The sequence below is a fragment of the Charadrius vociferus genome, unplaced genomic scaffold (assembly GCF_000708025.1).
Source record: "Charadrius vociferus isolate BGI_N301 unplaced genomic scaffold, ASM70802v2 scaffold196, whole genome shotgun sequence".
Taxonomy (NCBI): Eukaryota; Metazoa; Chordata; class Aves; order Charadriiformes; family Charadriidae; genus Charadrius; species Charadrius vociferus.
In genome coordinates this window covers 2,482,076-2,505,951 of record NW_009648953.1, presented here as the reverse complement: position 1 = coordinate 2,505,951, position 23,876 = coordinate 2,482,076, and the positions used below count along the sequence as shown (strand labels likewise).

The 23,876-nt window shown below is 44.2% G+C and overlaps 1 protein-coding gene across 1 annotated transcript in view; it reads left to right on the top strand.

Moving 5' to 3' along the window:
• Positions 1 to 23,876, top strand: part of PAH (phenylalanine hydroxylase) — a 40,509-nt gene that overhangs the window by 14,014 nt on the left and 2,619 nt on the right. Inside the window, exons 3-11 of the mRNA XM_009887415.1 lie at positions 1,148 to 1,331; positions 10,563 to 10,651; positions 12,858 to 12,925; positions 15,711 to 15,907; positions 16,280 to 16,415; positions 17,704 to 17,773; positions 19,396 to 19,452; positions 20,475 to 20,570; positions 20,903 to 21,036. Of these exons, the coding sequence (XP_009885717.1) occupies positions 1,148 to 1,331; positions 10,563 to 10,651; positions 12,858 to 12,925; positions 15,711 to 15,907; positions 16,280 to 16,415; positions 17,704 to 17,773; positions 19,396 to 19,452; positions 20,475 to 20,570; positions 20,903 to 21,036 (1,031 nt within the window). The remainder of the gene's footprint in view (positions 1 to 1,147; positions 1,332 to 10,562; positions 10,652 to 12,857; positions 12,926 to 15,710; positions 15,908 to 16,279; positions 16,416 to 17,703; positions 17,774 to 19,395; positions 19,453 to 20,474; positions 20,571 to 20,902; positions 21,037 to 23,876) is intronic.

Below are 23,876 nucleotides of genomic sequence, written 5' to 3'. Positions count from 1 at the left end.
CTGTTTAAAAGGTTTTTCTCAAAAAAAAAAAAGTAATATATACATATTCAAATTACAGCGCTCAGGAAAACATCTGAATTCAGATAAACCAAGGTAGATTTTCCTGGACTTCTGTTTAAGTGACTGGAAAAATAGGATTTTTATGTACTTGTCGCTTTACCCATTGACATGGTGGCATGTCTGAGGTCAGGCACCCACTGGCCATAGTCATCAAGACCAAGTTGCCAGTGATCGCTTTCTGCAGAGCTAGGAGGCACTGCTGCTGGTCAGTGAAGATATTTGGTGATATGGAATTTGAATTTCTGTGCTAAAGAAAAGACTTCTTTGCTGTGAGAGTGATCAGAGTCTGGAGCAGTTGCCCAGAGAGTTTGTGGAGTCTCCATCTGTGGAGATACTCAAAACTCAACAGGACCCTGCCTGAGCAGATTGTTGGACTAGACGATCTCCAAAGGCCCCATCCAACCTCAGCAACTGCGCGATTCTGTGATTTCGTGATTCTGTGATTTAAAACACCCATCTTTTTATTTGCACAAACCTGGGCTGCCTTTTTGGTGCAGATCCATGTTTCCCATTGGATCTCTGCCCAACACCTGCTCACAGCCCTGAAAACTCTGCAGGTGGCTTTGCAGGTGACTGTGCAGTGGCTTGGCAGAAGCTTATCTCACAGGGTGCCCAGCTGCTTGGTTTTCCAACCTTATTTCAAGATGCTCATATATACAGCATTTACTTTCTCATGAGAGGGTTCTCTAAAAGTGGAACACTTACTTCCCATGTCGATCCTGGGGAAACGTTCTTGCGCACACAGACAAGCTCCCATTATGTACTTGCAGTATGGGAGTCACCATTTACAGTACAAAGCCTGTTTACAATTTGTATCCTGCTTCCACCTTTTTCAGAGGTTTATGTAGTGCATAGCCTTTCTGTTGGTGCTCTGCACAAGGCTGAATCCCTCATCCTTCTCATTCTTCCTTTCTGTCTCCCTCCCTGTTTTGAAAGCCCTCAGTTCAGTGGCCACCGGAGGTAAGTTTCTACTTTTGAGTTATTTGGATTGTATAGTATGGATTGTTGACTGACATGAATTTTAGCTAGTCTTTACGTCATGTTTCTTCCCCCATCCCTGTGGGACCAAAATCTCTCTTTCTTATAGGAAAAAGGTATAAACCTGACCCACATTGAGTCCCGACCTTCCCGTCTCAACAAAGATGAGTATGAATTTTTCATTAACTTGGAAGGCAAGAATGTCCCAGCACTGGACAAGATCATCAAGTCCTTGAGAAATGATATTGGAGCAACAGTCCACGAGCTTTCACGAACAAAGAAGAAGGACACTGGTAAGGATACACTGACAAGTATAACATTGACAAGGAGTATTTACGTCACGTAATTAAATGACTTATTTTTCCTGTAGCAAAGGAGTTCCTCTTGGATCTGTATGGCTGCATTTCCCTCCCTCTGCCTATTTTGCCTATTTTGTAAGCTTTTCATTTGGAGATTTTCTTTCAGTGTAAACTGCCATGCTCCATCTTTTTCCATGCTTCTGACTAGGTCTCTTGGGAACGGGTGTTATGGTGTTATGTTGTCATCTGTCTGGTTGGTTGGCAGCACTCACAGTCTCTTAAAGACAGCCTTGTTGTGGCAGGTTGTTACACTACCTGCAGAAGTTAACAGGGACCAAAGGATGATTGGAGTTACAGCCTAAGGTCTCAACCTGTAAATCCCTAAGCAATGGTGCAGGCAGTTGTAGGTACATCTATTTTCTGCTACCAGTCTCTTCCCTATTTTAAAATAGGCAGCATTTATATACACAGCTTTTGGCAAGTCATGCAGGGTGGCAACTTTTGCTCTTGATACACACCTGTAATGTGAAGGAATAACAGGGGTGCAGGTGGGACCTATACTACCATATTTAATGCAGACAGGTTAGCTTATCAAGCCCAATGACATCTCCCCTGAATCTTTGACTACCATCCCATAGCCTTTGGACCACTGAGCACTGAAAGCCACTGCAGGGCTTGTAGGCTTTTAGCCTTTTCCTATGTTCTCTGCCCGCATGAGAACTTACGAGAAGACAGACAGCAAGGATCGCCATGTGCGATGCACTACATCTGCTTAGTTACTGTCTGCCCTGATTCAAAAACCCAACATAAACTTGATCACAATTTGAAAGGGCAAACATTTCCAGCAAAATCTGCAGCTGCATACATGGACTTGGCTTGTACATGGTAGATCAATTCCCCTGAGAAACCCAGGCCTTGATCTGCCTCCTTTTCCCTCCCACCCTATCCCCATAATAATCTGTGTCTGTTCAGTACCCAGCAGAGTCAAGCCTCTACAGTTCCATTTTGTGGAAAAATGTCACCTATTGAAGACTGCCTTTTGCCTTCCTAAGTAAGGATGGCTTCCTGGAGTCCCCAGGGAGGTCACTAAGAGGGTGTCCTGGAGACATTTACAAAGCCTGGGCATCGTGCATCCCAGCTGGGGGACTGCCCTATCTTGAACACTTCTCCCAGAGAGCGCTCAGGTGAAAAGAAGCTGTATTTTAACTTTTAAGTGATACGCAGTGTCACTTAAAACCAGTCGCTATGTCACTTAAAACCAGTGTCACTATGAACCCAGTCAGACTTTGCCATCTTGCATAACAAGTCCATTCAGAGTCAGTCCCTATAGAACCAGCACTGGCAGGTGAGTACGTTATGATTGTGATAGGGCATCTTAAAAATAGATGTAAAATTTTAAATCGGAAGACGGGGAGGAATGTTCTGCAAGGGATTATGTGGTCTGTCCCATGGCAAAAGGCAGGACCAGCTAAATCACCATCTGCACTGAGCAGTGCAGATCTCCTGGGCTCCACGACTCTGCACTGCGGGGCTGCCCTGCTCTGACGAGTCTCACTTGCTGCGTGAGAGCTGATGACTTCTTCCCCTGCCTACCTAGGACACTGTGAACAGAAGATGGTCTTCCTCTTTAGACTAGCCTTTTCAGTCGCTGGTGACAGTATCCTGCCCAACCTCAACCTTCCTTTCTCGGGATGGTTTCTGGGCTCGTGGACTGTCTTGTTGCTCTTCTCTGAAGTGTCTGCAGTAGATTAGATAAAACCTAGATGTAACTATGGGCTATAAGGACTCTATTGCTCTGGTGAGCAATTCATTAACTATTTATTAAACCAGTTATCACTTATTTGCTGTTTATTCAATGGATCCTTCGCACAAAGCCCATCTGCTTTCCAGATTCTCCTTATTCAGGTAGGACCTGATGGTAAAATGCAGCATAACAAAACAAAAAGTGACAGTGAAATGCTGTTGCTCCCTCCCCCTTGCCAAATATCTCTGGGACCTCACAGATTGCTCTGCCACAAACCTTGTGGTGTAGCAGAGGCGACAAGAGCCCAGTCCTGTGCAAGGCCTGGTATGGAGTGGTGGCACCCTCATGGGGCAGAGGGAGGGATTTCCCTCGGGCACTTCCCAGGGCTGGCATGCCTCTTTGAACACCTTGATTTACTTTCCAGTTTTGGTCTTGTGGACCCTGGCTGCTGGCTGCTGCAGCCCCATCCTTGTGGGACCCTTGCACTTCTGAGCTGAGATGAGAGGAGGGGAGGAAAAGTCCCACAGGGTGACAGTGTCTTCCCCCCCCGACCTCTCCCTCACACAGGTACATGTGAGTCCACCACAATCCATCTGCCTCTCCACTTTTTGGGCTTGTGGATCCCCCTCACTCCTGTTGTTGAAATTAGGGAGGGTCTGCCACCCGCTTTGGTGGGGGCAGGAATAACTCTTCATTCCTGTAAGAAATGCCAGGGAGGTCAGTTGTAATTCTGCCTTCAGAGGGAAATAAGGAAAGATTTTGTGACTTGTCCATGTTCCTAATTCTCAGAGATATGCTGGAGTTGAGGCTGCTCAGTACAGTGGTGGCTGCCCAGCATTCAGTCTGAGACATACTTAAATGCCTCTTCAGATAACAGATGTGATTTTAATAGGATTTCAGACTTTAAATACTTTAGGTCTGGATCTTCCTCTTCCTTCCTAGGAACAACATGAAAGGACATTAATACCTTCTTGAGATCAGTGCTGGTAATCCTTTTACCGTTTCCTTTGTGTCCTACCCATGACATTACATTTGAAGATGAAAAAGAAGAAGGGAGATACTCTTTGGAGTCAGTTCTCTTCATTCATGAGACAAAGGGACAAAAGGTTGATTAGGTGATTTATGATCACGTCGAATCAAAGAGGTTCTCTTTGGGGGGCTGCTTTATTTCCAGAAGAAAGTTACAGGGCCTAGCAGGGTTTGCTGTTACTTTTGTTTTTCTAAGTATTATTAAGAAGGTAATAATAAAATTAATTAAATAACAAAGTTGTGTATAAGCATAGGCCAGAGTCAGATAGAGATACAGCTCTAAAAATTAGCCAAGAAAGGCTTGTGAGTGAAATTCTGACCTCACAGAAGTCAAAACTCCTGTGGTCAGCCGTAGGATTAGGATTTCACTGCATGTTACTGTGTTGATCAAAGGTTTTTTGAGCTAGATTATCCTGTCAGTGCTGCAAAAAGGGACTTGATCCCTTTCTGTCTGAGAAGACAACTTGTGTTTGTTTGTCAGTTTCAGTAATTCAGAAATAGTATAAAGTAGGACCAATGTATTGCCAAGGAAAGAGACGAAAATTGATATTTCTTTTTGCTCTTTCCTTCTTTTCTTTTCTTTTCTTTTCTTTTCTTTTCTTTTCTTTTCTTTTCTTTTCTTTTCTTTTCTTTTCTTTTCTTTTCTTTTCTTTTCTTTTCTTTTCTTTTCTTTTCTTTTCTTTTCTTTTCTTTTCTTTTCTTTTCTTTTCTTTTCTTTTCTTTTCTTTTCTTTTCTTTTCTTTTCTTTTCTTTTCTTTTCTTTTCTTTTCTTTTCTTTTCTTTTCTTTTCTTTTCTTTTCTTTTCTTTTCTTTTCTTTTCTTTTCTTTTCTTTTCTTTTCTTTTCTTTTCTTTTCTTTTTTTTTCTTTTCTTTTCTTTTCTTTTCTTTTTCAATTTCAACTTCCCTCATGAGTGGTAAAGGTCCAGTCAAACTGAAATCCCCAAAGAGCCATATTTTGAAAGGTCAAACAAGCCCTGCTTAGGGGATGAACTGTGGGTGGCAAATTCTGGGCTGAGGCAGCTACAAGGGCAGAGTGAGAAGGGAGCAGCCCGAGCTGTAGGAAGCATGGTAAGATGCTGTCCTTTATCAGTGATGGCATTAACAAATAACAGACCCCGTGGTGCCTTTTAGGTCAGCTTGCCTTTCAAATGTATCCTCCTGGCAAATCTGGTCATAATCCACAGATGTGCTAGTGTGAAATTTTATTCCTAAAACATGGAATGAGAGCAATATGTCTCCAGGGATCAAAACCTCAGACATATGGTTCATGCAGATATTGTCACACTTTTATCAGTGGGCAGGTAAAGGCTGGGAAGGTTTTCTCCTGGAGACAGTCCAGGCTCCCATGGGGCTGATTCTTTCGCTGCTGCCTAAAGATGCTCTCAGGCCTTCCTTGCTAAGGATTCCTTTTGCTCATGTTCATTATTTGAGAAAAAACATCCACTATTCTGCACAGTTTCCTGTCGGAGGCACACAGTGCCATTCTTGGGACACTGCTTTGCAGACAGTCAGAGGAAATTTCTGTATTCTGCCCCTTCTGTATAGTTCAGTATCAAACATGTGTGTATGTGCTATGTTGGGCAAGGGATAAATGAATAGCTTTTTTCTTTTTTTTGTCTGGTCACTTTAACTGCTTTTAGCATCTTTTCTCAATTAAATGCAAAATGTAATTTTGGTTTCCATTTGACAGACCCAAATAGTTACAAATACCAGATTTAGATCAACAGTGTATTTTTTAGCTGAGAGAAGGCCAGCAAAATGCTCTAAATCCAAAGGTAGCTTTAGAGCTTCAGATGAGATGGGCTAGCAGTCACTGGGCCAAAAGCCCTTTGTAGAGATGGAAAGATTTGTTGAGAAAACACAGTGCAGCTCTTCATGGCTCTTTTTGGAAACAAGCTCTGTATCTGCAGTCCACTTGGAGCCTATGAATAAAAAGAATTAAATATTCTGTTGCAGCATTAGGGAAATGCAGACAATTTATTGCATTTCTGAGACAGACTGGGAGCTGAGGTTCTGTAGAGGCCTTGTTTGCTAAACCCTGAGGCTGGTCAAAGCATTTGGGACTGTTTAAAAAAGGGCTAAACCTGGGCCTCGAACTGCTATAAATTGCATAGACCTGTCTTTGACCCTCTTCACAATGGTCCGAACGGAGGAGTTCTGCAGAAGTCCTTGCTGCCCCTGCTTTGCTGCCTCTCATATAAATGGCTTATTAGCATTCTGCTAAGCATTTGACCCCATGGTAATTTGGTCACCACTTGGGTGTCCAGCATGATCCCATAAATGCTGCTGTTTCACTTACAGACAAATCAATATTTATTACTGATCAGCCCACGTTTGCTCTTCAGACCTTCACAGAGGCCCAGTGTTGCAACAGCTTGCCCTGGCAATTCATTAATGGCCGCAGACAGACAGTGAGTCTGGCGAACGGGCTGGAGGAGGACGCTGCAAACAAAATACAGGATAGATTCAGCCAGGGGGTAATTTGATTTGATCTTTTAAATAGTTGCTGGAAGGGCTGGGGACAGCCTCCTGGCACACCACAGCTAGGCAGAAGACCCAGTAGCCCTTTTGCACCCTGGTCCCTGATGCCAGGGCTGTATGGACTTGGTGCGCTGCCTGCCCTGGGCCTGTGCTCAGGACCTTCAATTCTTGCTTCCACGAGAGCTGAGAAGGCTCAGGACTTTCTAGGACCTGACTTAACATCAGCTATGCTGGTGCAAATAGCACTAAGCGTCCTCAGGATTTCGCTTCCTCAGCCTGCCCCTTTCATCCAGCTCTGCAAGTTAAGTGCTGCTCTCTCTTAGCCACCGCTGGTGTCTGGGGGGACCTGGGAGGAGGGTAGAGGTCTGCTGAAGATAGGTCAGGTACCTATAGGGGCTGCACGCCTAGAAGAAAAGGTGCTGCGCCTGCGTAGGGGAAACCCAAGCCACCCATCTCCATGCCCAGGACTGACACCGCATCAGCCCGGGAGTCAGTCTGTCCCCGAGTTTATCATGAGCTCTGCACCAAGTGCTTTGGGGCTCTTGAGAATAAAATGTATGTAATGAAAGTAAGTGACTATTATGTATCCATTTTATCCCTTCTTGAAGTTGCAGTGATTCAAACCCTGCCCACCTGGAGACCTTGCTGATTCAGGGCAGCAAAACCCTACAGACATCACTGCTGAAATCCACTGCAGAATTCAGCCCCCACCCATTTGTCTGCACAGCCTGGGCCCTTCAGGTCATTGTGCGTTCCTAAGAGTAGTGGTTATTCACTCTGACAATGACAAATCCTTTGCTGTGGGGCTGCCAGACAGCTTTCTGGTTTTGTTTTTTTTTTTTTTCCAGTGCCTAATCCAAAAACTTTATCGGTGTGCCTCACCCCAAGCTGATAGTGGGGAGTCTGAAGCACAAAACAGTGAAGTGATTCCTCCACCATCGCACAAAGCTTGGTGGCAGAGCTAGGAGAGAAACCCCATGCCCGACTGCCTGTATAGAAAATAGGGTCAGGATGGCTTGGTGTCCTCACCCTCCACGTAGTGTGAGTAGCGACTCCTTTCTAGGACTCACACACACCTTTTTCTACTCATCCCCTCTGGCTAGTTTAACTCAAGAGGTTGGGAGGTGCAGTAAGGTTGCTGACAACGAGGTGAGAGAGTAATTCTGGAGAAACTAGAGCTAGCAGTACATCCACCAAATAAAGCCATTTTGGGAAGATCTTCCTGGGTCTGCTGCTGCCATCTAGTGACTTGTCCAGGTCTTTTTTTTAGGGCAAAGCAGCTCAGAAAGGCGGGGAGGGGGGGACCAAAACCCACTTCTGCTGATGGGGAGAAGGTGAGGCAGAGCCGGGAGCGCTGCGGAGCCGCCGGGCCGGGTCTCTGCAGTCCGGGGAGCCCGGGCAGCCGGCGACCTCTCCCGGCTGGCAGTCACCAGCTGCCTGCTCTCCCTGGCTCGCCTGAAACAACTCTGAGGGCGCCCAGTGGAAGCCTTGGATGGACCCAGACTGATGGTGGGACAGTAGGTCAGAGTGATCGAGCGCTCTGCGTGGGATTGAGCTGCAGCCGCCCAAAGTGTGCCCTGCAAACCTCCCCTTGTTGCTCCGGCCCCTCTGTGCAGGTGCCTCGCAGAAACCCAGCGCCACAAGTGCCCTCCGTGTTGTTACGCTCAGCAGCAAGCAAGGCTGAATAGTCCTGGAGACAGAGTGATCCTCTTATCCCGTAGGTGGTCCATCAGGTCTGGGATGAGCCCCATCAGCAAGGCACCGCAGGGAGCTCACGCACCAGCTGCCAGGAGCTCATGCAGCAGCTGCTGGCTGGGGATCAGGTTCGCTTGGCACAAAACCCAAAGTCAGATGGGGATCTATGGCTGAGTGACAGTGCTCCCAATTAAGCAGAGCGCCACACAGGCGAATGAACTGTTTTCCAAGCACTGGCTGAGCAAGCGACACCCACTTGTGCAAGAAAGTCACTAAGTGAACTGCAGACATTTAATTGATAGACTACGGAGAGCCCCTGGGCTTGAACCAGTAGACCTTTGGCTGATACTAGCCTTCAAGTCCATGCTGTTGACTTGTACTCAGTGTGGGGAGCATATGGGACACGACTGCATGGCCAAAGCTATAAAGGTACATCTTTAAATGGAGGTCTTGTGCCCTTTCCTTAGAAAAACTATGGTAGAACTGAAAGCAGTGCAGAGAAGTGATGAAAGTGCTCAAAGATAGCCCATGGTTCCTGTGCCTGAAATAAACAGGCAAAGTCCCAGCTGGGAAGAAGGATGGTAGACAGAGGATCTGACAGGGAGCTATGAAATCCTAGGTGTCCTGGAGAAGATGAGTAACAACAAATGATGTTTATATGTAGGAACTAATTAACATCAAATGAAATATGTTTAAAGCAAAGGGGGTCATTTTTCATATCAAATGTAAAGAAATGATAGAGCTCAGTGCTGCAAAGTTTCCTGGAGACAGATGTGTACATAAGCTCAGAGAGCAATTAGTTGTATTTGACTCAGGTGGAAGGGAAAGGAAAGGAAAGGAAAGGAAAGGAAAGGAAAGGAAAGGAAAGGAAAGGAAAGGAAAGGAAAGGAAAGGAAAGGAAAGGAAAGGAAAGGAAAGGAAAGGAAAGGGAAGGGAAGGGAAGGGAAGGGAAGGGAAGGGAAGGGAAGGGAAAAAGAAAAGAGGCAGCTAGTTAGGGTCAAAGGGCTAAAAATGTAAGAATGGGGCAGCAGAAGTAAAACCCAAGCAAACTGAACCCAACAAGCACTGGCAGCTTCCAAGATGTGCCCAGCTGCCAGTGGTACCTAGTGGTGGTACCTATTGATGTACTTACTGAAGTGCTGAGGAGGCAATGGAGGGAAAAGGGCCCACGGTCCCTGTGCTCCCTCCATTGAGTTTCCCTGCCTCACTGTTGCAGAGGACTGGGGTGGCCAGGCCCAGTTGGGGGCTGACAAGGGGGTCTCTGGATTGGTATGCATCTGGATCCTCCTGGAGGACATGGAAGAGGGGGCTGCAGCCTCCTACAGCCACTGCATGTGCGTGCCAGGCCTCTTGCTGTTGAGGGGAGATATGGTGGGGACTGCCTGGACCACTGGGTGAATACACTCGTGGCTCCAGGAAGGAGGTCTGACCTGGGATGACTGTTCCACATACCTCACAAGCTGCGAAGAGCCTCTCCTCATAGTGTAATTGCTGGGAAGACATTTGTCTTCTGCTTTCCCCTGTCTGAACACACTGCATCTGGAAAGCCCTGTGGTTCTTCCTTGCCCTCTCCACCTTATGTCCTTCTGTAAAGGGAGGGCCACATGGGCATTACATGCTGTGTAGTCAGTGTGGTCCCATTTCATATCTTGGCTGTGCCGTAGGCAGTGTGTATAGTATGTGAGTTACAAGGCAATAGAGAACCAGGCCCAGAATGTTAATTAAATGAATGCATTATTGTATAATGACTGCGGTAATACAATGCTAGTCTGAGGTATTAGCGTGCCATTTATCATGTTATTTCAGCATCCTAGCTTAAGTGGGGCCACCAAGTAGGTCTTAGAAAGAGATTTTTCACAGGGTCAACTAATCCCATCTCCTTCTTGTTGTGGGATTTCTTGCTGTTCCTTTGAAATGGCTGATTCTAGCTACAGTGAAAGGAAGGATATTCTGGAAAAAATCCTACATTTTGGTAAGCCAAGAGACCAGAATAATAAACAGAAAATCATAAACATTACAAGCCAGCTCTGTGCCAAGGGCTAGACATTCCTGATGCTCTGTACTCTTCCAACAGCGCAAAACAGCTAGAAATTCAAGACAACTTGCAGGGTTTTCTCTTGCCTCCTACTACAGGGAAAGGTCATTCCTGCCCAAAGAATTTAGCCCCTTGTGTATGTTTCTTTATGTTTACGAAGAAAAGATGGAAAGACCAGAAGACGACCCCAAACCAGGTGATGAAGAAGCATACCAGTCTCTATTTCTTTTCTGTTTTGCAGTACCATGGTTCCCAAGAAGTATCCAGGAGCTGGACAGGTTTGCCAATCAGATCCTAAGCTATGGAGCAGAATTGGATGCAGATCATCCTGTAAGAAATAGAGCTTTATTTTTTTAACATGCTTCTAGTTACTGGGACAGATGTTTCTCTCATTTACATTTGCTCTGCTTTAAGATAGATCTAGTAGACTAAGTCTCACATGTTATAGGACAAGAAAGGGTTTTTTTCGTTTTTTTTTTTTTTTTTTTTGGGGGGGGGGGCGGGGTTAGAATCAGCCCAATCCCTGGTCATGAAGTAAATCAGACCAAAGGTTGCTTTAATTTGAGCAAATACCAGGAGATCTTAAAAGTCATAGCGGTCATCAGAGCACAGGACCACCACAAGGACATCTCTAGTTTTCCCAGGTGGCTCTGATGTGGTGACTTCAAACTAATTTTGTGAATCACTAGCAACAAAAAATTCAGAAGCAACATATTATTGCCCAGAGATAGGAAGACTGTTTTTTTTTTTTTTTCATCCTTGATTACATACACGTGATTGAGCTTAGTGCCTTGTTATGTGGTTGTTAAATCTGACATGACACTTGTATGATGAGGCTCAACAAAAGAAAAGGTCCTTGCTTCAAAAAGTTTGTGGTTTAAATGGTAGTGTCAGAAAGTTTTGTTCATTGGCTTAGCTGATAAAAAAATTTATTCAGCGGTTTTTCAGCTCTTCCAGATACAAGAATACTTTCTGCCTCTATTCCCTCTCCAAGCAAACAACAACTTATTTTCATTTGTCAAAACACACTGAGTTCCATGCAGTGCAACAGAAATTGCTGCTATTAGTTTAATTGAGATAGGGTGATTATAAATAAATTACATGCAGCGCAACAAAAATTGCTGCTATTAGTTTAATTGAGATGGGGTGATTAGTCATTCACTACCTATTGCTTAATTCGAGATGTGTTATGTATCATGTACAATGATTCATGATGTTCAGTGTGGTCATATGAAAAGCAGAATGAAAGGAGATACACTGAGTCAATGGCCCCCTTGTGTGTCATGCTGGAATAGACCAAGATTGTATTTGAAAAAAAAAATCCAACAAAAAGAAGATATTAAAAGGAATGAAGCATCTCTGCTCCAGTTCCTAGAATTAGCTAGTGAGCACTTTATGCTTTAAAAAGGAAACCCAGCTGCTGGGGTAAATAGGTGTGACAGTACATAGAGTGCAGAAAAAGAGAAATTAAAGGAGCCTGTGGTTTTAGTAGTTAAGTGATATGGGATTTAATCACAGATACCTCTATGGCAGGTTAATCTTGGACAGCGCATTTTTTAGGCTATTGGCTGCCTCTTTTTGACTCACACTCTTAGATCTCCACTCAGCTGCCTGCTGTACTTGGTTGTGTTTTGTGCCCCCTCAGTCCAGTTGTGCCGTACACCTCTAAGAGATGCATTCATGAGCTGCTGCAGTGCCCAGTGAGCTGTTGCTGTTTGCCCTGCAGAAGTGTGTCCTAGCTCGGAAGGATGTTTCTCCACTTTAGGCGGTGAAGACACTCCTAACCCTGAGGAACTTTTAGTCTAAATAGCAGGCACACTGGGATAGGAGAGGGGTTATCCTAGATGAAGATTTAGAGATTATATTTCTTATCCCTGGTTTTACTGGTTATCAGCTGCAAAGGTCAAGCTCCGAACCACAAGGTCTATTAGTCATTCTCTGTAGTAATTAAATCCTTCAAGTGGTTGAATTTGTAGTGCAAATAGGACTTTTTGGCCTGCCGAGTACCTACTGTTCTTCTAACAGTTTGAAAATGAGCACCTTTAAGTGTGATTCATGCTGAAAATCCACCTAAAAGGTCTGACTGAGTTGATGAGTGTGTTTCTAATGTAGTCTAACTCTGGTCCTCTAGATCAGCCCAGCTGTGCCAGGAACGGCAAGATGCTTCATGAGAAATCAGAAGGACACGGTTATCTGAGTACCGTTACTTCAGTGCATAGCTCTTGTAGGAACACCTTGTTAGTGCTGTAAAGGAGTGTGTTTCTCTTTTTTGTAGCAAGTGAAAATGTGAAAATGAAAGGACCAGGGGGGCGAGAGGCACTGGGAGGTTATGGCTGAATGGCTGCTCTGGTGGCCCCACAGACCGGGAAGGAGCAGTGCCCTGTGTGAGTGGAGCTGGGCAGGATGGAGGCAGCTTCCCCGCGCACCCTTCTGCACTTCTTGGACTGCACCAGCCATGCCTGAGGGTGCTCGGTGCTCGGACATCTGTTTACCGCCTGCACTTACACAGGGACTGACCATCACTGTTTCTCTTTAGGGGTTCAAAGATCCTGTGTACCGGGCCCGGAGGAAGGAGTTTGCGGACATCGCCTACAACTACAGACAGTGAGTGCTCAGTGCATGGGCAGAGAGCAAGCCCGCATCTCCTGCCCTCTCCTGGGGCTCTCACCCTGCTGGCAATCCCTATTTTTCCACAAGCGTCCTCCTGCTGTTGGCTTTTCTCTGCCATGTGTTTACATCTTCCTCTTCATGCATTTATCCCCAAATCGCAGTAAAACAAAAGTAAATTGTTCCAGGCACACGTTCAGAAAAGAACATCGCCTCCCTTCTTTCCCCACAACACCCCTCTTCCCTGGCTTTGTTGTCTAATTGAGCAGCAGACTCCGTTTCTACTACAAAGACCTGAGCATTGAATAAAGCTGCTTCTGGTATTCTCCCCATTAAGCCAGGGCTGGAGGAGGAGTGCCTATCATTTACATTAAAGCAGGAGCTGCATACACTATTAAAATAATGAATAACTTATGGTTCTGATGCTAATCCAGTGCCTGATACTCTACTTTTATCATGTCTGACCCAGCTGCAATCAGCAATTTGGGCTCTCATTTCCCAAGAAAAATAAATGAATAGAGATGATAAATTCAGTTAGAACAGGCTTGCTTGATTGCTTTCAGTGATCAAATCTGGAGGAGAGAAAATTCTGTTCCCAGAGCCATTCACACATTTCCATCAATACTGCTGGGCCTGATTCTTGCTGAGACTGGAAAAAATTGTAATTACAAATGATAAAGTAACATATGTTGTACATTTAGGGCTCCTCTTTGCACAGGACTGTGATGAAAGGATAGTCTCTGAGCCAAAGAGCTAATGAACTAATCACAAATGAGAGACAAATTGGACTGATTGATGGAAAGTGAAAAAAGTCAGGACCCCAGTTTAAAGTTAGAAAATTTGGATATGACTTTGTGGCCAGATGTGGATGGATCTAATGCCCATTCATAGGTATCACACAGAAGATTTACCTTTCCTGCATAATAGATAGCAAATTCTGGTCTCTAGTCTGCAGGCTTTCACTAAATCCTACATAGAAATAAAACAAAAAACATGTTAGCTACCTCCTTCCCCCCAGATCCAGACTGAAACCATCTTAGGAATATTAAACCATTATATTCCAAGATGTAACTAATTAATATTTAGTCTGTTATGCAGATCCTCAGACACATTGGAAACAAAGCCTATACAGACCTGGACCTATGTCCCAAAAGCACCTTTTATGTGAAGTTCTTGGACTTTCCAATTAGGTCTTTCAGTAACAGAGCAGCAAGCAGGGTGTGAAAGCCCATTTCTGGGCTTCTGGGGCTCGTGGAAGGAAGGCACGTGTTTTTTGTGATTTTGGGTGTTGATTCAGGAAGGCCTAGATGGATCTGTGATGTCTTTCCCCTGGGTGCTACACCCGGCAGACATGACTTTCTAGGTCTACAGTGGGGAGAGGACAAAGGGGTGTCTTCGGAGATGCAAAGAACCAGGCAGGAGAAGAGGGACAACCAAAGTTATCAGGCTTCATGGGAAGTATCTGAAAAGGCAAATGTTATTAGCTTCTGAAGGTGCTGCTCAGCTACAAAGGTGAGGTGGGTTACTGCTTTCTTGTCTTGTACTCTTCTTCCTGCCATCAATTTCATCCTCTTCTGTGTCCCTTCTTTTGCACCTATTTTGTCCTCTTTCCTCCTGCTGTTTGCCTCTCTGCCTTTGCTCTTTTGCCTTCTCTCCCGATACATTTACTGATTGTTTTTGTTGAATGCTTAATTTCTCTGACTTTTCTTTTCTTTGCGTTTAGCTTGCCTCTTCCTTCTGCCTTCCTTTGCTTCTGGCCCTGTTGATCCCTGAAATTTTTTAATTGAAATTTGAAAGGTTTTTAAGCCATAGCTTCCCCCTGTAACCCTGGAAGGTGGTTGAGGATTACTTAGGAGTACCATAGGAACAACAATCCCCCAGCAATCCTCATAATTCAACATGATGTTTAAAGCTCCACAGATCAAGGAGGGCTGATACAGAGAGAAAGAAAATGACAGTTCCCCAGAGGAGCTGCCCTGAGGCTCAAGGCAAAAATGAGGGAGTGGGAGATGGTGGGGTGTCATCAAGAGTTTAACAATGGGTCTCTGAGGCTTGGAAAGCTCCAGCATTATTCCAGCAGTGATGTTAACCCTATTAAGTTACTTAAAACCCTTTGATTTTTCAAAGCTGCTGGATTCACCTATGGCCCTATCATTATTGCTAAGGAATTGACTATTCACAGGAGGCTGAACTACATTGCTTGTAATTGTCTTATTCCTGCTAGCTTCAACATGAGCTAAGCACATGGAGGCCTGAGGGTGGGATTTGACTCAAAATTACTCATTACAATTATAAAAAGTCAAACTGGCTGGAGTCTGCATCTATTACAGCATAAAGCACAGATCAGAATTTCTCTGCCCCTCTAAGAAAGAGTTTTCTGACGGTTTCCCTGTTGTAACAAAAACAATTAATGTAATGTGTATTAGAGCACGAAATACAACAGCTGCTCCATATCTAGAAATGCAAATAAACTGAAACTAATAGCCAGCAAATATTTTTAGAAGAACATCTTGATAAGACAAATAATCACTAATTTATTTTTACCACAATAGTGCAAGGATGTTTCTAAAGGCCAGTATCTCAGGTGAAGTCAGTAGAGGGCTTCCCAGCCTGTGCCTAGGGGCAAGTGAGGCTCCTTTTGCACCTGCACATCAGACCAAAGGCATCTCCCATTCTGCACCAGCAGTTCCTGGCCAGCCCGTGTTAAGCTCCTGAGTATGATGCTGGTGGCATAGGACATTTTCTCTATTGCTGCTATGGAGGGTATTAATTTTCTTTCCAGTGGCCAACCTATTCCTCGAGTTACCTACACAGAAGAGGAAAAGAAAACATGGGGCACCGTCTTCAGGGAGCTGAAGAGTCTCTATCCAACTCATGCTTGTTATGAACACAACCACGTGTTCCCACTGCTGGAGAAGTACTGCGGCTACCGGGAGGACAACATTCCCCAGCTTGAAGACATTTCAAAATTCTTGCAGAGTAAGTTTGAAGCATATAAAAGAACCAGATCGAACGAAGGGCCTCAGCTGTCAGCGGGGGTAGTGCTTCCAGAAACAGAAAAGCAGTCCCTGCTTTATCACAGGCTCCCTGTGGTGCTTGGGCACAACACTCAGCCTATGTCTCAGGTCTTTCTCTAAAACTTCCAGAGGTACGATGGTACAGATGCTCAAATACTGTGATGGTGGTATGCATGAGTAGAAAATTCCCTGCTCTTTCACAACTAAACTCTGTTTAACATAAGGAGAACAAAGAAGACAATTAACAAACTTTTTTTTTCACTGTGAGGAGTCCGGATAAGGATAAATCAAACACACCAGCTGTTTTTAAGATGCCCTATTTTTATCCTTTCAGCCTGCACTGGATTTCGCCTGCGTCCTGTTGCGGGCTTGCTCTCCTCTCGGGATTTCTTGGCTGGGCTGGCATTCCGAGTATTTCACTCTACGCAGTATATTCGCCATGCATCCAAACCCATGTACACACCAGAGCCGTAAGTACTTTGGCACAGAGAGTGTGTAAAGTTGCAGCAGACTAACAGCAGGGTCAGCCCAACTCATAATAACCATGTGGGACTCTGAAGCACTCCTGGGAACACAGCTAATGGAGAGCGGCCAAATGACTGCTCTCTTCTGAAAACATTTTCAGAAGATTTCTAGTCTTTTTAACAAGCTACATCCTGTTCTGCGAGTTCTTGTGGGACTGATCAGACAGTTTTGCTACTGAAGGCATGCTTGTGTGGTGGCTGGGACGTGATAGAGTAGTGTACAAAGGCATTTAGCTTAGCTATTAGCACCCAAACAGTGGTGTGAAATCTAGTGCAGGAATGACTCAACACGTTGCAAGCAAGCTTCTGGCAGCAAGATAGAGGAAGCCCAGATCACTGGTCCCTTCTCTTTTTCAGTTTTATGCGGTAGTGTTTTTGTCCCTGTCCATTGTCCTTTTCCACTTGCCATTTTCAAAATTTTTCTTCCTCTGCTTCGTATTTTTGCAATTCTTCCTCCCTTCCCTTACCATTTCTTTGGTTCCTGCTTCTTCCCACAGCCTCCTTCTCCCCTCCATTTTTCTGTTCCTCATTCTTCTGATTTTTTCTTCTTGCTTCTGCTCACCTCCTTTTCATCCTGCACAAAGCCAGGCTGAAAAGTCTTCCAGACCCGGCCTTCCTGGGAGCACCTTATCGCTCTCCTCTTTCTGTCTCACCAAATCACTTCTCTATCTTTGAAAAATCTAGCAGTCCCCAGGTGAGTTCTTCCCCAAACATGCCTGTCCAGCTGCCAACTTCAACTTGGGATGAAAACAGTCTTACCTGAGGAAGGGTGACCTTCCACCTCTCAGTGGGAGGCTATGGGCCTGAACAGGGACTGGAGCTGAGCTCTTGAGGTAGATGTTGACATCACAGTGAATTGTCTTAGTAGCCTGACCTTCATCTAAAGAAGTTTCTTGTCCATATTCTCTTTGGTGGGGTGATTTCTTTCTGGGCCTTCCTGAGCTGGGTGGGCAGTTGAATGGGTGTTTTTCTTCCATGAGGAAAAACAAATAATGTATCATGCTTCCTCTTAGGGATGTATGATGATAAAAACACTGAAAATCCTGGAGTGTGCAAGTGTTTCCATCACAAGAATAATTTTAGAGCAAAACGTTTTCCCATGAGTCCTGAGCATTGTTTGCTAGTAGGAGCAAATGCACTGCACTCCTGCCTATGTGCAGACTCTAGGGCATTCATCCAGCATTGCTGGTCTTTTTCTAAACTAAAGTCATTCAGATGTCATGTTTTCCTGCAGTGATATTTGCCATGAGCTGCTAGGACACGTGCCTCTTTTTGCTGATCCCAGTTTTGCTCAGTTTTCCCAGGTAAGTTCCTCAGTGGTTTTACTGTTTTTATAATTGAACACACCAGAGACTAGGTAACTCAGAGGATGAACTAAGAGCTACTAGGGGTGGGGTGTTTATTAGCATATTGTTTAAGAGTGGCTAAGGCTGATTTATTTATTGCTTGAAATCTTGACACAAATCACCTAGGTGAACTCATACACCCAAACTCCAAATGCCAGTCTTGTGTGAGTTGTTTTTTTTACAGGCAAACCCTTTGTGAAGCCATCATCTAAAAAACTTTTTGTAGATGTTGTTCCTTCTGAGCAAAGTTAAATGGCTCATGAGTCACATGAATTATTGCCCCACCCTGCAGTCCAAATGTTAGGGAAAGTGAAGATATTTTTTTTTGTTTGTTTTCTGTTGAAGCCACAGAGGACGCTGAGTAAAGTGGGGAACTGTCCCAACTGCAAGCATGGGAGAAGGCTGGAGAGGAACTTTCTCTTTGGTAGTGTTAATGTCTCTGGAAAAGAAGCCAAACCTTGGAGAAGGAATAAATTTTTGGCTGCATCTTATCAGAAAATGTGAAAAGACAGAAAAAGAGAAGGACAGACAGACAGAAAGAGAGAGAGAAAGAGGGAAAGAAAGAAATAAGGAAATACGGAAGGAAGCAAGGAAGGAAAGAGAAAGACAGAAAAAAGAAAGAGAAAGAAAGGAAGAGAAGGAAAGAGAAAGAAAGAAAAAAGAAAGAAGGAAAAAGGAAAAAAGGAAAGAAGAAGAGAAAGAAAAGGAGACAAAGAAGGATGGAGGACAGAGGGGTCGGAGTAGGGGAGAAAGGAAGGAAGGAAGGAAGGAAGGAAGGAAGGGAAAATGGACTTAATGTAACATCTTGCTCACAAGACAAAAGTCAACTTGATGTAGTTAGTAAGCATTCAGTATTGTCCTCAGGCTCTACCCTTTCCCAGAACTGGGGTTTCCTTCAAGATAAGCCCTACTGCACCTCAGCTTATTGGGATTTGGCATGGTGATGGCTGCTCCCATGCTTTTGGTGTGGGCATGTGCGGGGCTCTGATTTTGCACTGCACAGTCCTAACTGGAGCAAACCAAACAAGGTACCTGTTTATATATAGTCTTGTGTGTCTGTCTTCTGAACCCAGCTGTTGCACGCCTACAAGGACAGTCTCCATTAACTCCTAAGGTACGAATAAGCTCTTTCAAATACTGCCTTGCCATTCAGAAAAAATAACTCATTCAAGGCTCCAGGAAAACTCCTGCAATCAGGGCCCATCAAAACAAAGAGAAATAATTAAGGTGTGGAGATGTGACTGATTTACCTCCTTTTGACCATATCATTCTCATGGGTGTGCATTGTAGACTTAATCAAAAGCCTGTCAAAGCAAGAGGAAAATTTTATTTGACCTCAATGGGCTTTGTACCAGGCACAAAGGATCATGACTTGTAAATGACATTTGGACAGGACCCTTTGTTCATTTCTGGAGAGATTTCTGGTTTAAAATTGATGTTGCACGATAGGAACATGTCCTGTAAACATTTGTGTGTGGTAGTAAGCGATGGTAACATTTAAAATGTGAGAAATTACATAAGACGAGACAGGAAGAATGTTTGCAATAAACAGCTTGAAGAATAATGGTTTATTGTTACAGGAAATTGGACTGGCATCTCTGGGAGCTCCAGATGATTTCATCGAGAAACTTGCTACGGTAATTTAATAAATGAGGGCTCAATTTTCCAAAGCACCCTGTGTTGTCTTAATTCTGCTGCCACTGAAGTCACTGATAGAACTCCCATAGAGTTGAATGGGAACAGGGTGAAGTCCATGATTGGAAAACCCCACCCTGAAACAGTTGCATTAAAGGAAAATAACTTTGGCACCCCTTATTCAAAGTGACAGTTGTGATTAAACACAGAAGCCCAGACAAGATTTCCTCCAGCACAAACATATTGAGCAAGAAGAGATTACATGTTACTACATCACCACAGGAAATTTCAGGAGGCAGCTTCAGTAGCTGTTCTACCTGTAAGTGTCCTTTCTCTTCCACCCTGCTAGGCAGGTAATGTCCTCTGCAGTCAGCGTGCCTCATCTGAATTCTACTCTGAGACTACTGAGACCCAGAATTGCAAACTTCAAACAAAAACAAAGATATGCCTGTGAGATTAGCATCCCCAGCGCCAACTTACCTGGACAAAGCCATGCACCATCTTTGCTGTTTCTGATAGATGAGGTAGCTCTTCTGAGCCAGAGCAGGTATCCTTCTAAATGACAGACCAAGAAGTCAAGCTAGGCCACACACCATCTTCCTTCAATATTGTACTAACAGCCCATTCCGTCTCTTGCTGCTGCAGCTACATGCCCTCTATGTGAAACAGGACACAATTTTCTATCAACTAAGGTTCAAACTTGGATTGGGTTGTCCAGCCAAAATGAAATTTAATTGCCATAGTTTCATTGTGTCTGCTCTGCTGACAAATGTAAGCACAGTAAAGCACAACTGTGTTTGTCAGGGCACTGAACCAATTCACAGCCACACTGAGTCTAGCACTGTGCCCCTTCCAAGAGAAGAATTTCAGTCTGTGGAGACATTTATTGTATTTATAGGGTTGATATTTGACACATGGCAAAATTTTAAATAGAAATGTGAGCTCCAAATGTATTCAAATCAACGATGTTCACCTCCTTTTTTTGATCAAGGAATCATGCGTTTCTGCCCAATTTTCTTATTAGGTTTATTGGTTTACGGTGGAGTTTGGACTATGTAAGGAAGGCGATTCACTCAAGGCATATGGTGCTGGGCTCTTGTCTTCATTTGGGGAGCTGCAGGTGAGTTCTAGAAACGAACATTTCAAAGATGTTCATAGTTGCTCAAATTTCTCTTCTGAATGTCTTCAGATCCTTACTTTGCTTCATGCTTTGTGCATAGAAGTAACATGAAATGCTGTACTTCATTGAAGCAGGTTGATAATTGTGTCAGTGTATACATACACAGGGGACTCATACCCGCTTCTTTCCTAGTAAATGACATTATCATTGTATTCCACAGGAGCAACTCTTTCCTGTCTGAAACTGTGTGGCATTCAGTAGCTCTATCTTTCTTTCACAGCAAATTCAAGCACTTTTAAACTGAAATAAATTTCTTACCCTTTTGCTTATAGTATTGTTTATCAAGTAAACCTGAGATTCAACCTCTTGTCCTGGAGAAGACTGCTGTGCAGAAGTACCCTGTTACTGAGTTCCAGCCTATCTACTATGTTGCTGAAAGTTTTAAAGATGCAAAAGATAAGTTAAGGTAATCCAGTCATTCCATATAAGACCCAATTTCTTGTCCGTTGCCAATACATTGGATCCCATTGCCATAACAGGTCTGGGGTTGACAGCAACATTTTGAGAGGCATTAGAAACTGTTGTGCAATGCTTAAGGAGACTAAACAGTTGTTACACTCAAAATCTTGTTATGGGCAATAACGGGAACATACCTTATACATCAAGCAAGGAATTTGAGGTTAGTCTAATTAAGAATTTAATCAGTATAACCAAAATGCAACAAAAAATTATTATTAGTCCCATTGCAATGATAGAATCATAGAATCATTTAGGCTGGAAAAGAACTCTGCGATCATTGAGTCCAACCATAAAGCTAACACTGCCAAGTTCACCGCTAAACCACGTCCCTAAGCGCCACATCTACACGTCTTTTAAATACCTCCATGGATGGTGACTCAACCGCTTCCTTGGGCAGCCTGTTTCAAAACTTGATAACCCTTCCTGTGAAGAAATTTTTCCTAATATCCAATCTAAACCTCCCCTGGTGCAACTTGAGGCCATTTCCTCTTGTCCTATCACTTGTTACTTAGGAGAAGAGATAGACCCCCACCTCTTTACAACCTCCTTTCCTGTAGCTGTAGAGAGCAATAAGGTCTCTCCTCAGCTTTGGTTTCTCCAGGCTGAACAACCCCAGTTCCCTCAGCTGCTTCTCATAAGACTTGTTCTCTAGTCCCCTCACCAGCTTTGTTGCCCTTCTTTGGACATGCTCCAGCGCCTCAATGTCTTTCTTGTAGTGAGGGGCCCAAAACTGAACACAGCATTCAGGGTGGGGCCTCACCAGTGCTGAGTACAGGGGGACAATCACTTCCCTAGTCCTGCTGGCCACACTATTCCTGATACAGGCCAGGATGCTATTGGTCTTCTTGGCCACCTGGGCACACTGCTGGCTCATATTCAGCCAGCTGTCAATTAACACCCCCAGATCCTTCTCCTCTGAGCAGCTTTCCAGCCACTCTTCCCCAAGCCTGTAGCGCTGCATGGGGTTGTTGTGACCCAAGTACAAGACCTGGCACTTGGCCTTGTTGAACCTCATACCGTTGGCCTTGGCCCATCGATCCAGCCTGTCCAGATCCCTCTGTAGATCCATTCTACCCTCAAGCAGATCAAGACTCCTTCCCACCTGGGTGTCATCTGCAAACTTACTGAAGGTGCATTGGATCCCATCATCCAGATCATTGATAAAAATATTAAACAGAACTGGCCCCAATAGTGAGACCTGGGGAACACCACTTGTGACTGGCCACCAACTGGAATTAACTCCATTCACCACAACTCTTTGGGCCCAGCCATTCAGTTACTTTTTTACCCAGCGAAGAGTACGCTTGTCTAAGCCATGAGGAGCCAGTCTTTCCAGGAGAATGCCATGGGAAATGGTGTCAAAGGCTTTACTAAAGTCCAGGTAAACAACATCCAGAACCTTTCCCTTATCCACTAAGTGTGTCACCTTGTCCTAGAAGGAGATCAGGTTAGTCAAGCAGGACCTGCCTTTCATAAACCCATGCTGACTGGGTCTGATCACCTGGTTGTCCTGTACATGCCATGTGATGGCACTCAAGATGATCTGCTCCATAACCTTCCCTGGCTCTGAGGTCAGACTGACAGCTCTGTAGTTCCCTGGATCCTCCTCCTTAGGGTCAAAGCTAGCTAATTAATGCAAAACAAATCTCTTTAACAATACTATAGTTAAAAGTTCTTGTACAAAAAATCTCCTAGTATCTACTCGTTTTCCTCTGACGTTATGTTCACCCTTACGCTTTCTTTTGTATCTTAAGTGAACAGTTTCAGTCTGGTGGTAGGGGGTGGAGGTGTCAAGTAGTCAGCATCTTGAGGTCTTCAGAGCGGGGCTGTGATTTTAATGAATGGAGTTTCTTCCTCTGTTTTGTGAGGAGGTGGATGGTGTTGATGCTTCCTTTTTCCCCCCTCAGCCCAAGGTTTCCTCAGGGCCATTTTTATGTTTTCTAACATGGTCTTTCTATATTGGTCTGCAAAACTGTGTTACTTCTGATGTTACAGTTTATGTCAAATATTTTTTTCTTTGTCCCTTTTGTTTCCTTAGCTCCTAAGTTTCGTTCACTGTGAATAACTGACCAGTGGCAAGTTCCTGATAGCCCAGGGACCACCAGCATCATCCTATGCTCACGCCTTTACGGCTTCTGTTATCAGCCCATGCTGGTATTCCTTTATGCTGCGTCATTACTTTAGGGTTAGACTCAGTTCACTATGTACAGGGAAACTATTTGCTATTCCTGCGTGTATAAAAATTATTAACGATAGGCATTATAGCGCGCAGTTATTCAGAATTAAGCAAAACTAAAACAAATTAGGTAATAGCTACATGGTCATTAGACAATTGCTATTACAGCTAAACAAAACTGCAAGCAATCCTAATAAACCCAGTCCTGAGGCATGTGTGGTTAGCTTAATACTGAGCCTCCAGCTTGTTACCAGCAGTGTGTTTACAAGACTACAGGGCTACACAGTAAATCTTTCAGTCATCTGTGACTGAAATAGAGATTCAGTTCCAGTTCAACAAGACTTTGAAATAATGGTCCAGGTTCAGTTCTTGTTCTTGAAACAGGAATGGCTCAAACTGTGTTTGAGGTTCAGCTTGGGTTCCACCTCACAGCAATATTTCTATTCCTGTTTAAAAAAAACACCACCATATTTCTGGGTGTTAACCAATACACTGGGGGTTAGCCTTGGTTCACACTCAACAATTTTTATGCTTGGAGATACCACAGAGGGACTTGTCCCAGACCTGCAGTCTCTTCTCTCTCTCTCCCCGCCCCCGCCTCTCCTCCCTCC